This window comes from Lathyrus oleraceus, chromosome 4 (genome assembly GCF_024323335.1).
Source record: "Lathyrus oleraceus cultivar Zhongwan6 chromosome 4, CAAS_Psat_ZW6_1.0, whole genome shotgun sequence".
Lineage (NCBI taxonomy): Eukaryota > Viridiplantae > Streptophyta > Magnoliopsida > Fabales > Fabaceae > Lathyrus > Lathyrus oleraceus.
Window position 1 is genome coordinate 295,442,319 of NC_066582.1, and position 12,763 is coordinate 295,455,081.

Sequence of the window (12,763 nt, forward strand, 5' to 3'; positions counted from 1 at the left end):
GATATCCAAAATGGATCCAATCAAGTATATCTTTGAGAAGCCTGCTTTAACTGGGAGGATTGTCCGTTGGCAGATGCTGTTGTCTGAGTATGATATTGAGTATCGAGCTCAGAAGGCCATTAAAGGTAGTATCTTGGCTGACCACTTGGCACATCAACCAATTGAGGATTATCAGTCAGTTCAGTACGACTTCCAGATGAGGAGATTCTGTATTTGAAAATGAAAGATTGTGATGAGCCTACGCTCGATGAAGGGCCAGAGCCTGGTTCCTGTTGGAGCATGGTGTTTGATGGCGCTGTAAATCAATATGGAAATGGTATCGGGGCAGTGATTATTACTCCTCAGGGCACACATTTTCCTTTTACAGCAAGGCTAATTTTCAAATGCACGAATAATATGGCGGAGTATGAGGTCTGTATTATGGGATTGGAAGAATGTATTGATCTTAGGATCAAGCATCTTGATCATTATGGTGATTCGGCCCTTGTTGTTAATCAGATTATGGGTGAATGGGAGACGAATCGGCCTGGCCTCATCCCATATAGAGATTATGCGAGGAGGATTTCAACTTTCTTTACTGAGGTTGACTTCCATCATATTCCTCGAGATGAGAATCGGATGGCAGATGTGCTTGCTACACTTGCTTCGATGATTGTGGTGAAATTCTGGAATAAAGTCCCCAATATTACTGTGATGCACTTGGATATACCAACTCATGTATTTGCAGTAGAAGAAGTAAAAGACGATAAGCCATGGTATTATGACATCAAGTGTTTTCTTCAAAGTCAGATTTACCCGCCTGGGGCATCTGTTAAAGATAAGAAGACTTTGAGAAGATTATCTGGCAGTTTCTACCTCAATGGCGATATGCTTTATAAGAGGAATTTTGACATGGTTCTGCTCAGATGCGTGGATAGACACGAAGCAAACCTGTTGATGACTGAAGCCCATGAGGGTTCATTTGGTACTCATTCCAATGGACATGCCATGGCTAAGAAGATGTTGAGAGCAGGCTACTATTGGCTGACAATGGAGTCTGACTGCTGCAAATATGTGAAGAAATGCCATAAGTGTCAGATTTACGCGGATAAGATTCATATTCCCCCGACACTTCTGAATGTGATTTCATCACCATGGCATTTCTCTATGTGGGAAATTGACATGATTGGCATGATAGAGCCGAAAGCGTCCAACGGTCACAGATTTATTCTCGTAGCAATTGATTACTTCACTAAGTGGGTTGAAGCAGCGTCACATGCAAACATGACCAGGAAGGTGGTTGTGAAGTTTATCAAGAATCAACTCATATGCCGTTATGGTGTTCCAGATAAGATCATTACTGATAATGGATCTAACTTGAACAACAAAATGATGAAAGAGCTGTGTAGTGAGTTCAAGATAACACATCATAATTCTTCTCCTTATAGACCCAAGATGAATGGGGCTGTTGAAGCTGCTAATAAGAATATCAAGAAGATTATCCAGAAGATGGTTGTTACGTACAAAGATTGGCATGGGATGCTGCCATTTGCTTTGCATGGCTATCGTACATCTGTCCGCACTTCAACAGGGGAAACCCTTTCTCCCTTGTTTATGGCATGGAGGCTGTGCTCCCCGTGGAGGTTGAGATCCCATCAATGAGAGTCTTGATGGAAGCCAAGTTGACTGAGGCTGAATGGGTTCAAAGTCGTTATGACCAATTGAATTTGATAGAAGAGAAGAGATTAACTGCCATGTGCCATGGTCAGTTATATCAGCAAAGGATGAAGAAATCCTTTGATAAGAAGGTCAAGCCTCGTGTGTTCCGAGAAGGCGACCTTGTGCTCAAGAAAGTTTTGTCTTTCGCGCCCGATTCAAGGGGCAAGTGGACTCCAAACTATGAAGGTCCATATTTTGTTAAGAAAGCTTTTTCAGGCGGTGCTTTGATACTTACAACTATGGATGGGGAGGATTTCACTCGTCCTGTGAATTCAGATGCAGTCAAGAAATACTTCGCCTAAAATAAAAACAGAATAGCTCGCTAAGTTGAAAACTCGAAAGGGTGGCTTAGGCAAAAATGAGCGTCTCGGTGGATTGAAAACCCGAAAGGGCGATCCAGGCAAAAGTTAGAGACATGAAAAAATAATACATATCCCGCTAGATTGAGTACCTCACCCTGGGGCAATCTAGGCAAAAATTAGGGATTTGGCAAGTAACTGCATCCTGACAAGATTTTGCTTTCCAGCTGTCTTCTGTCAGAGATTCTCGGTCAGTCATCGTCAACTGAAGCTTTAAATAAATTGGATTCAGAGTTGGTGGAGAAATGGTCATTATGTTCAATGTAGCCATTTTCCAATATATATCACCAATTTCAAATTTGTAAAGATCCATGGAGTCTTGCCATTTGCAGACTACCATTCCATCAAATAAATTTGAGCCTTTATCCAATTCTTTGCACTCTTATTTGTTTCTATTCAACAAATATTTGCATGTTTTAATTGATAAATATCATTGTTTTAAATAAATAAAGTTTTTTATAAACTGTTTTTAAACAAAGTGAACATTCACAATGACTAAAAAGGATAATTGGGACGTCTTCAGTGCTCTCCCAAGGATAGTATGATCTCCAAAAGGGTAAGACATTTGTTCATTATTCCTAGCATACTTGTATCCTGTTCATTATATTTCAGGTTGTCTCCTCTGTGAGCGCAGAAGAAGGTTAAGCATCACCAAATTCTCCAAAGAGCCTAGAGCTTTGGTCCTATTTTGTTTACAGGAATATATCTCTAATCCCCTCAACTCCCCAAAGAGTCTAGATTTGGAGTTTGGCCTTGGTCTTCTAGCTCCCCAATTAAGTTGGGATTTAGCATTTGTGTTATCAATTATATGGTTGTCATCCCTTGTGTGGATTGACCTAAAATCCCTTATAAATTGATAAATTGACATGCTATCTTTTCGCAGAGTGAGCAGGAAAATCCCCAACATGAGTAGAATTTTCAACAAGTGGGTTCGTAGCTTATCCTCAGCAGACTCACGTACAGTGATATCCAGCAGGTTTGCTTCCCATCCATACTCAGCAGGGTTATTCATTTTAGACTTCCCCAATTTGGTCGCCAACAGTTTATCTCCAGCTGATCGCCTTCAGGTTATCCTCGGTTTGATCACCAATGGTCTTCTCCCCAGGAGAGTTTCCTGATCGGAGCCTTATTACTGTTATCTCCTCCTTCTCGGATGATTTCCTCCTCCTAGCAGAGCGGGTGATGAAAATGTCTATTTATATCCCCAGTGGAGTGTTGTCTTTCCCCTTCCTCAGCAGAGACTTTTTCTCCAGCAGTATGAGGAATTGTGGTGGTTTTTGAAACTTCTAATTGGTGGTTGTTCCCCACAGAGTTTCCTATCTCGTCCTGATAAGTTCCCCAGTAGAGTTTCTTCTACGAAGGAATCTTATCCGTAGTTCTCTCCAGCCGAGACTCTGTCTGATCCTGATTTGGCGTTAGAACTTCTGAGGAAGATATTTTCTTTTCCTTCCCCAGTGGAGCGACTGGTTCTCCTTCTCCGCAACAAAGATTTTCGTCTGTGGCTAGAAGTGATTTGTTGATGTGCTTCTGTTTGGTGGTTGTTCCCCACAGAATTCTACATCACCTCCTGATAAGATCCTCGGTGGATTTCTTCTCTGACTGATCTTATCATGTTCTTTGCGTAATGTTGGAAGATCCCCAACTTTGGTAATTGTGATCCCTTGTTTATTCCCAACAGCAGTCTCTGATTCCCGGCGATCCTCTTTGTTCCCCTAGTAGTGATTTTTGTCCCTGGCAGCGACATTGCTCGATTCTCAGCATTGGTCTTTATCCCCTGCAGAGATTTGGTGTTTCCTGGTATTGGTTGCCCCCACCAGATTGGATTTTCTCCAGTGGGCCTGGCTTTCTCTTTTGAGATGTAGTACCGGATGTCCTGTCCATTGATTCCTGGACCTGTTGTGTTAGATATGTCTGTTTGTCAGCATTCATCATACATAAACCATGCATATACATGCAAAATTATAACATTCAGATATTCATGTTGCATTCTTTGCCATATATCTTTGTTTGTTGTCTCCTGCTATTCGGTGATACATATTTCCCCAAGTAGATGTTGGTGTCTGATCTCTTCATATAGAGTCAGCCCCATAGGCAAAAAGTGTTTATCCTTTCTTCCATATTCCCCACTGAGTTATGACCTCGTGGATGATTGTTGTTTCAGTTTCCTCCCAAAATATGTATTGGGATGGAATTACTCCCCTGAGTTATATCCTCATTGGGTTGAGTCTTGTTTCTCTGTGTCTCTCTAGTTTGTTCCTAGATTAACTACTCTTGTTATTTCCCCTGCACTTCCCAGTAGTTTAGATGAACGATTGCTCAGTAACCAGTAATTGTCCATCTTTTCCCCGACGGAGTTTTATGGCCTTCTACCCAGTAACCGATAGTTGTAAGTCCTTTTTCTGTGGCTTTCTACCCAGTAACTGGTAGTTGTAAACCCCATTTTATCCCCTTTGCAGAGTTAACCCTTGATTTTGTTCATCCTAACAGATGACGGTTACTCTCTTCTGTGGTTTTCCACCCAGTAACTGGTAGATGTAATCCCCTATTTGTTGGTTATCTTTATCCAATATTCGGTATTGATATTCCTTCGTGTTGAGTATATCTCCCAGTAACCGGTGATATATCTCCCGGATCATTGCTTTTGTCAATGTATCCCCAGCGAGTCATCGTTCATTTACCCTCGTCCAGTAATGATCGTTTCTCCCCTTGGTTTGGTCATCAGTTTATACCCAGTAGTCGGTATTCCGATGTCCTTTCTTTTCGGTCGATTTATCCTTTATTAAACCAGTAACCGATTGTGGATAATCTTCCATGCGAGTATGTTATCTACGTTCTGACGGTAATATATAATATATCTCATGCGCTCTTCAGTCGAAGTCTTTTTCTTCCCCAATCGAGTAAGATTCGTTTTTCCTTATAGAATCGAATGTCCATCCTGTAATCGAGTTTACTTTTTCAGCCCTCCTTTAGGATGATGAGTGTTTTGGAAATATTCCCCAATTCACGCCTTGGTTGGTCACCTATTATATGCCCAGTAACCGGTATCCCTGGTGTTCCTTCCTTTCTTCTCCCTATTATGACTTTTGTCCCCTGTGGAGTCAGATTTTCCTGAGTTGAAACATACCTTTTTAGGTCTTCCTCAGATGTTTTGGATGATTGATATCTCTCACCCTTATACCGGTCAGATATTCGTTCTCCCCGAGCGTGTTGTTCTCTCACCCTTATACTGGTGTTTTGATCACACGTCTCTTTGAGCTTATTACCCAGTAACCGATAATACCTCATTTTTTGTTGTTTCCTCAGTTGAATCCTCTTTGGACATTCCCCATCGGAGTCCCTTAGTGGATTTTCCCCACCTGAGTCCGGATTTTTATCCGAAATATCCTTTGTGGATAGTTTTGCTGTATTGGCATATTCCCCAATATATGCATCTTTGCGTCAGCTCGAGTCTTTCCATTGATTTATTTTAATGGAATCCCTTCGTGTCTCTCAGCATATTTCAAGTCGTGACCTGCTCACGCATTTTATCCCCTTTATTCCCCAATAAAGTCCCGGAGTCTCTGTCCCATTTATGAGTGTATCACTCGTATGGATTTTCAGTTTCTCCTGATTTCTTTTTTCCTTTGTGGACATATATCCCCACAGAGTATTGCCTTTTGCATACATACATTTGCATCATGAGGTCTCTTAGGGACCAAAATTCGTCTCTTTGTTATTATTTAAGCCCATTCTACCTCGTCGAGACGAAGATTTTAACCTTCATATTTCTGGCTAGAATGACCTTAAATAGGGGCATCTGTAAGATCCTAATTTTGACCCTAAGATGCCTCATGGCATCATATCATTGCGCATTGCATTTGCCTCAAAGATCATAGCATCTTGGCTCCTTACCCTAGGGTTGGGACTTGTGTGAGTTGGTTTGAGACCACCAAGCATACTTGAATTGTATATTATTGCTTTTCTTATTTTGTTTACTAACCAAAAGCACAAAAATATGTCACTAACTTTGTTTGTTTTGAAGCTTGAGCAATCATGTGATCCAAGACTCCTAGGAGGCCCCTATGCTCAATGATATGGCCAGGTGAAGATGAAAGCAAGCATGGCAATGGTTCACAAAGCTCTCAATCATCATATATGCCTCCCAAGTATCTCAATTTGTCAATTTGATCAAGATAAACCAAAGGGCTTGAGGCTTGTTTCCCAAGGAAACCCTATTTCATATGTGCATCAATTGTGCCTTGCTCATGAAGCAACCTCAACCCATGATCAAATACAATCAAGAGAAGTTCTTTCATTCATCATTTCATGCATATTTGAGCCTATGTGAGTTTCCTCAATCATCAATTCATCAAGATTTGAAGTTTTGACTTGAGAAGTTGATCAGTCAATTCACCTGACTATTTTGAAATCCACTGAGACCTAACTTTTAATGTGTTTGTCAAATGACGATGACCCCAAGAGAAACAATGTTCTTAATAACCATATGAACAACTTTTATGTTCATCAAAAATTTATTTTAAGCTTGGAAGGTCATCATCCATTTCAAAACATTATAGGTCATTTTGACTGAAACCCTAATTTTGGGTCAACTTCCCAAGGACCTAACTCACTCATTTTTCAGGATTTTCATATGGGATCAAATGCATTGTAAATTTTAAGATGTCTACTTCATTTTTTATGTTGAACAAATTTTCATAATCCCAAAATAAACACATCTAATAATGCAAAACATTATAGGTCACTTTGGACCAAAGTCATTGAAATGTGAAAAAGTCCAACTTCAAGTGCCCATAACTTTCTCATCAAAAATCCATATGATGCAAAATTTAAGTCCAAATTGATTTTCTTCAAAATATCTTCAACTTTGATGTTTATGGTTTTGTCATTTGAGGCTTACATCATTGAAAAATAAGGGCTTGAAGTTGGTCCATTTTGGCAAAATTCACATATGCATGTTTTGCACCTTGAACTTTATGACCAATTTTCATTAATTTCCCAATTCCAAATGGATTTTTGTTCAACATAACAATTGTTCCTCATGTCAAGACCTTTCCAACCATTACCCACAAGGCCATGTTTCATTTTGGTAAGAGGTATTTTCGAAGAGGAGAAGATTCATGTGCATTTTTGGAAACTTTGTTCAAACTTCATGCACAATCCAATTCCATCACATCTGGACGTCCAAAATCATTTTACTGATGTTAAGCTTGCATTTCCAATTGCATTTGGGCCCTCCATGCGCCTGTACAGGCCCATGCATGGAGGCCCTCATCACACATGCACATGAAATTCCCATGCTTTGCATCAGCTTCCACTATAAATAAGCATGCTCAGCTTCATTCCAATCCAACCTCAAGGCGCCTTATATGCTGCAGAACTCAATCCAAACCTCACTCAAAAGGAATTTTGCACTTTCATTTCAATTTTTCAGATCCAATTTTCAACTTCCTTGGTTGATTATTGGACTCTAATTCCTTAGCCTAGCCCTATTTTCATCTCAAGAACAAGCTGCTATCAAGAATTGGGAGAGCTCGTGCTTCATAGATCTGCATTTCAAAGGTGGATATCCAAACTTTTTCAATTCGAAACTCATTGATTATAGCTCATTTCTTGTGGTTATTGGCTCCTCTAAAGTCCTTTCATAAGAGGCAATTAAATTGTGCATTTAATTTTGTAAATCCATTAAGTTCAGATTGAACACCATTATTTTCCATCTCTGATTTCTCTTCCTATGAGGATCTAGAGTGAAAACCAATGGCACAGGGGTGATGTACATCACCCCAGCTTTCCAATGATATGAGGATCGCTCATTTTCATTAAGATTTTTGGACCTGCAACTTCCACCGGCGCTGGTATGCTCGCCGGAGAAGACGGTGGTGTACACCACCGTCTCTTTGCCAGATTGAATCCAGGTCGTGTGATCATGTTTCCAGATCTAATCAAAGCCATCAATTGTTATGACTTTCATTAATTCAATGTGTTGCTCAGTTGACTAGAGCCTTTCGTGCGTGCGCATCTCTCCTCCCTTGGATGTGCCACCTCAATTAATGAGGTTGATCCAACGCGCCTGGATTTTTTGCTTTTCTGATTTTTCTATTTTTATTTTCATTATTTCATTTTATTTCAAAAAATCGTAACTCTTTCATTTTAAATCCAAAAAATATGGGACCAATTGCATTATTTCCCTTTTAAATTCTAATTTCTAAAAACGATTTTTAATATTTTTTATTTTGTCATTTGATATTTTTTGTGGATTTTCTATTTTCTGGTTATTTTTAATTCACTTTAAATAGTTTCCAATATTCAAAAAATACAAAAATATTTTCTTAACCTCTTTGAATGATGATGAATCTATGAAAAATATTCTCATCAATTTATTAATTAATTTGAGATTTATTTGAGATTTTAGTTCAATTAGGTTATTTTTTATTCATTTTTAAATGTTTAAAAATAGTTTCTGGTTTCTAAAAATGCTGAAAGTTTTTGTCAAACTTTGTTTGACCTTGTTGAACTTAGGAGGATCCATTTGGACTTTTCAAAGTTGATTTGAAATGGATTTGAAGTTTGACCTTTAATTGTTTATTTTAATTCAAGTATTATTTCAATTCTCTAAAATACCAAAAATATTTTATTTGTTTCTTGACTTCTAAGTTTCATTTTTCTTCTGTTTACCATTGATTGACTTTGATTCTATTCATGTTTGATCAATGTGTGTTGGATATCTCATTTGAATTCCATTCATGTACATTCTTATTCATCTTCTTCTTCATCTTTTTTCCTTTTGATCAATGAGTTAAAGATTGGTGGTTAGCCTTGACATATGGGAGGCTTAACCTTCCTTGATTCAAATCTAATTCATCTTGATCATAGATCAAGTGAATGACTTTGCATTAAGGATAGGTTGCTTCTTGGTCAAGCATAAAACCTAAATCAATACAAGATCATTCTTCTTTTCTTTTGGCATGGCAAGTTCTAGGAGCTTGGCTTAATAGTCAAGGTCTCTAACTTGTGTTTGTTGCCTATATTTTTATTGACCGACCTCAGATAGGTGTGACTACTACATTAGTCCACTTATGATTGCTTAACATAGTGCTAAATTGCCTTATGGCACACTAACACTAGCTATTGACCATTAACTTTTAATTCAAGTCATTTAATTCTTGCAATTTACTTTTATGCAATTTAATATCTTGTTCATTAATTCATTTGCTTTTGCCCTTTGCTCACTTGAGCTCATGTTTATGTTAATGCAATTTGCCTTTTGCTCACTTGAGCACATAATTGTGTATATACTATTGTGCTTGTTTTGTTTTGATTGTGTGAACCAAATGCAAATGGACAAAAGGACTTAGACTTTAGGACATTCCCTATGCAAAATAGAGTCAAAGAGCAACTAGGTCTCATGCCTTTAGAATGCTATAAAAGAAGAAAAATGTCAAAGAGCAACTAGGCCTCATGCCTTTAGAATGCTTAATCTTGAAGAGGACTTTGAAAGGACCAAATTCTAAACTCACTCTTGTCCATTCTTTCTATTGCATTGTGGAACTTTTTTATTTGTGTGTTCTTGTGCTAGGGATCCCAAACATTGAGCCAGTTAGAAGAACCATTGTCATGAGCATCCAAAGTGAGAGATACAAAAGCCAATTTGAAGATTCCTAGGAGCTTGCTTGTTTGCTTGATTGCTTGAGTTATTTGATTATTACTTGCTATTCCAAAGGAAAGGGAACAACGTGGATCATCACTATGATCTCAAGAAGGGAACTCCAATTGTGGTCTTATTTCTTTTCCTTCATCTTTGTATGTTTAGGACTTAGCCATTCTTATTCTTCCCTCCACTCTAACCCAAGCCAAACTTTTGTGCAAACATTAACATTTGTTTTCAAAATTAGAAACCTAAGCACCATGCTTTTGATTTTCCAAACTTCTTTTCATAACACTTATTTTGAATTGAATTCTAAGTCCACTTTGACCTTCTTTGTAAATACTTTTCATTGGTAAATACAACTCACTCAATTGTTTTGTGGTTTCAATGGCCACTTCTTACCAATTTTTTTTTCATAAACATTAGCTATTAGGTTTGAGTTATCTTAGTGGATGATATAATACTCACCTGTATCCTTAGTGATGGACCATAAGACTTCCATGCTTATTATAGGGTTAACCCCTCACTAGCATGTTGAAGCTCTCCTCACATGGTGGATTTGTGGTTTTAGGTTGAGTTTTCTCCCTTAGATAATAAAAGACCTTAAGGCTTTTGACCAATCAATTCACCAACTTCTTTTGAGATTTTTACCCTGAACTACGAGGTTTTGACCCTAATCTTTTTTAATATGGTACGTAGGCAATGGGTTTATCCATTCAAACACAAAATTGTAAATAATTTGTACATTCTTCTCTCCTCTCCCCAATCATGTTTGCACAAATAATTTTTTACAAATACCAACCTACCTTACAACAAATTGTGAAAAGGGCTCCCTTAGAGTACTAAGGATGTTTTGGGTGCTTAAAACCTTCCCATTGCATAACCAACCCCCTTACCCAGATCTCTGACATTTTTATTAGTTTTTGATTTGATAAAACTTCTCAGTTTTTGTTCGCTTTCTAACATTTCCTTTGGATAAATAGAAGTGCGGTGGCGACTCGAATTGTATGATTTACTTTTGATTTAGTCAATAAATCTAAAGGTAACGAATACCCCGCTACACAACCCAACCCAACACCAAGTTCTTCCAAAAAGAGAAAGGTTTTAGGGAAAGGAAAGAAAATCGGGGCAACAGAGAAACTTCAACGATCTCTTGATCGTATACTAGATGGGTTTGGGCCAAGCCAACAAGGACTCCCAGAAGATAACATTAGTTATGCTAAATGTTTGAAAATGTTGGATGAAATCCCATCCTTGATAAAAGGATCACATTTACACTTTAAGGATGTTAGAGTCCTTGCAAATAAAGAAAATAGGACAGCATTTTCTTACTTCATGAATACCTCCACTACTGATATGGCTCTTGATTGGATAGCCACTTGTCCCGAAAAAAATATCCGCATGATCGTTGATAGGATTGCATGCTTCTTAGAAAAAAACCATTAACAGTTTGAACTATTATGTTTTTATTAGCTTTATGTAATATGATATTTTTCATAATTACTTTGTTGTTTTGGTACCAAATGGAAATTTCATTATTGACTTGTTAGAATATGTGATTTTGGATTCTTAAATTTCATTCTTGTGTTCTTACTTTCTTGCTTTAAGGATTTAAGGTGTCATGATCTTTAACTATCCAAACATTTATAATTTTACATTTTTGTGTAACAGGATGGGTGACAATTCAAATAAGAGTTTGGATGAGAGTTCAGATGATAGTTCATATGAGAGTGACAATACTTCTGAAATAGATATTGAAGTCCAACATGTTAATCGAAGTCAATATCATATTGCAACGGTGATGGCTGCTTTTATGGTTACAAACCATGTTTTGAAATACATTGTCAAAGAAAAGAAAACTACGTCAATTCTCTCCGGCCAACTATGGTTTATAGAGTTGATAACAGGAAATGATAACAGGTTTTTTGAGCAACTTCGAATGAGGAAACAAGTCTTTCAGGATTTGGTATGCGAGTTAACTAATAATTGTGGGTTGACACCTCCTAAACACATTGGAGTTGAGGAAAGTGTTGGGATATTCTTATATATGATAGGGCAACCTTCCTCATATAGAAATGCGCAAGAGCGATTTCAACATTCTAGTGAGACCATTCATAAACATTTCAACAAAGTTTTAGAAGTTGTATGCAAGTTGGGGAAAAAAGTCATAAAACATGTTGATCTTGTTGACTCTTCTCAATATATCAGAGATGATAATCGATATTGGCCTTACTTCAAAGACTGTATAGGGGCAATAGATGGCACACATATTAAAATACATGTCCCAACAGAGAAACAAAAATCGTTTTTCAATAGGAAAGGACATACAAGTACTAATGTGATGGTTGTGTGTGACTTCAATATGTGCTTTACTTTTGCATTGTGTGGATGGGAAAGATCTGTTCATGATGCAAAGATTCTTATGGATACTCTTCGTAAACCTAATTTACGATTTCCTTATCCCACAAAAGGTTAGTTTTTGGTACTTCAAATATTTTATTAGTATAATTAATATTTTTATATTCTTATCTGATATATTTTGTTTATATTTACAAGTAAATACTATCTTGTAGATTCAGGATACCCGTCACTTAAAGGTTTCTTGGCACCATACAAGAATGCAAGGTATCATCTTACACATTTTAGACTTGCTCCAGGATTCAGATCAAGAAATGAAAATTTTAATTATTATCATTCTAGTTTGAGAAGTGTGATTGAAAGAACTTTTGGCGTGGTAAAAGCAAGATGGAAAGTATTACAAGAAATGCCTAATTTCAAGCTTCAAACTCAAATGACTATTATTTGGGCTTGTTTTGCACTTCATAACATTTTAAGAAGAACAGACTCAAGTGACTTGGATATTCTTGAAAGTTTAGAGAACATCAATGGTTTACAAGACAATGAGCAAGATTTCCATGAAGGAGATGGAAATGGTGTACCTACTCATGGTGAATGGCAAGCTCCAACTCAAGCTGATGTTAGATATATTGAAGAAATAAGAAACACTATCAGAGACCAATTGCCAAGAAACATGGGGCGACAACGACAATAATTTTATTTTTAT

The 12,763-nt window shown here is 37.5% G+C and overlaps 1 protein-coding gene across 1 annotated transcript; it reads left to right on the top strand.

Annotated features, from left to right (window-relative positions):
- Positions 1–11,371: 11,371 nt before the first annotated feature.
- On the top strand, positions 11,372–12,751 carry LOC127137181 (protein ALP1-like). Its single transcript, XM_051063664.1, has 2 exons — positions 11,372–12,170; positions 12,273–12,751. Exons 1-2 carry the CDS (start codon positions 11,372–11,374, stop codon positions 12,749–12,751), a joined length of 1,278 nt encoding a protein of 425 aa, XP_050919621.1.
- Positions 12,752–12,763: the final 12 nt, after the last annotated feature.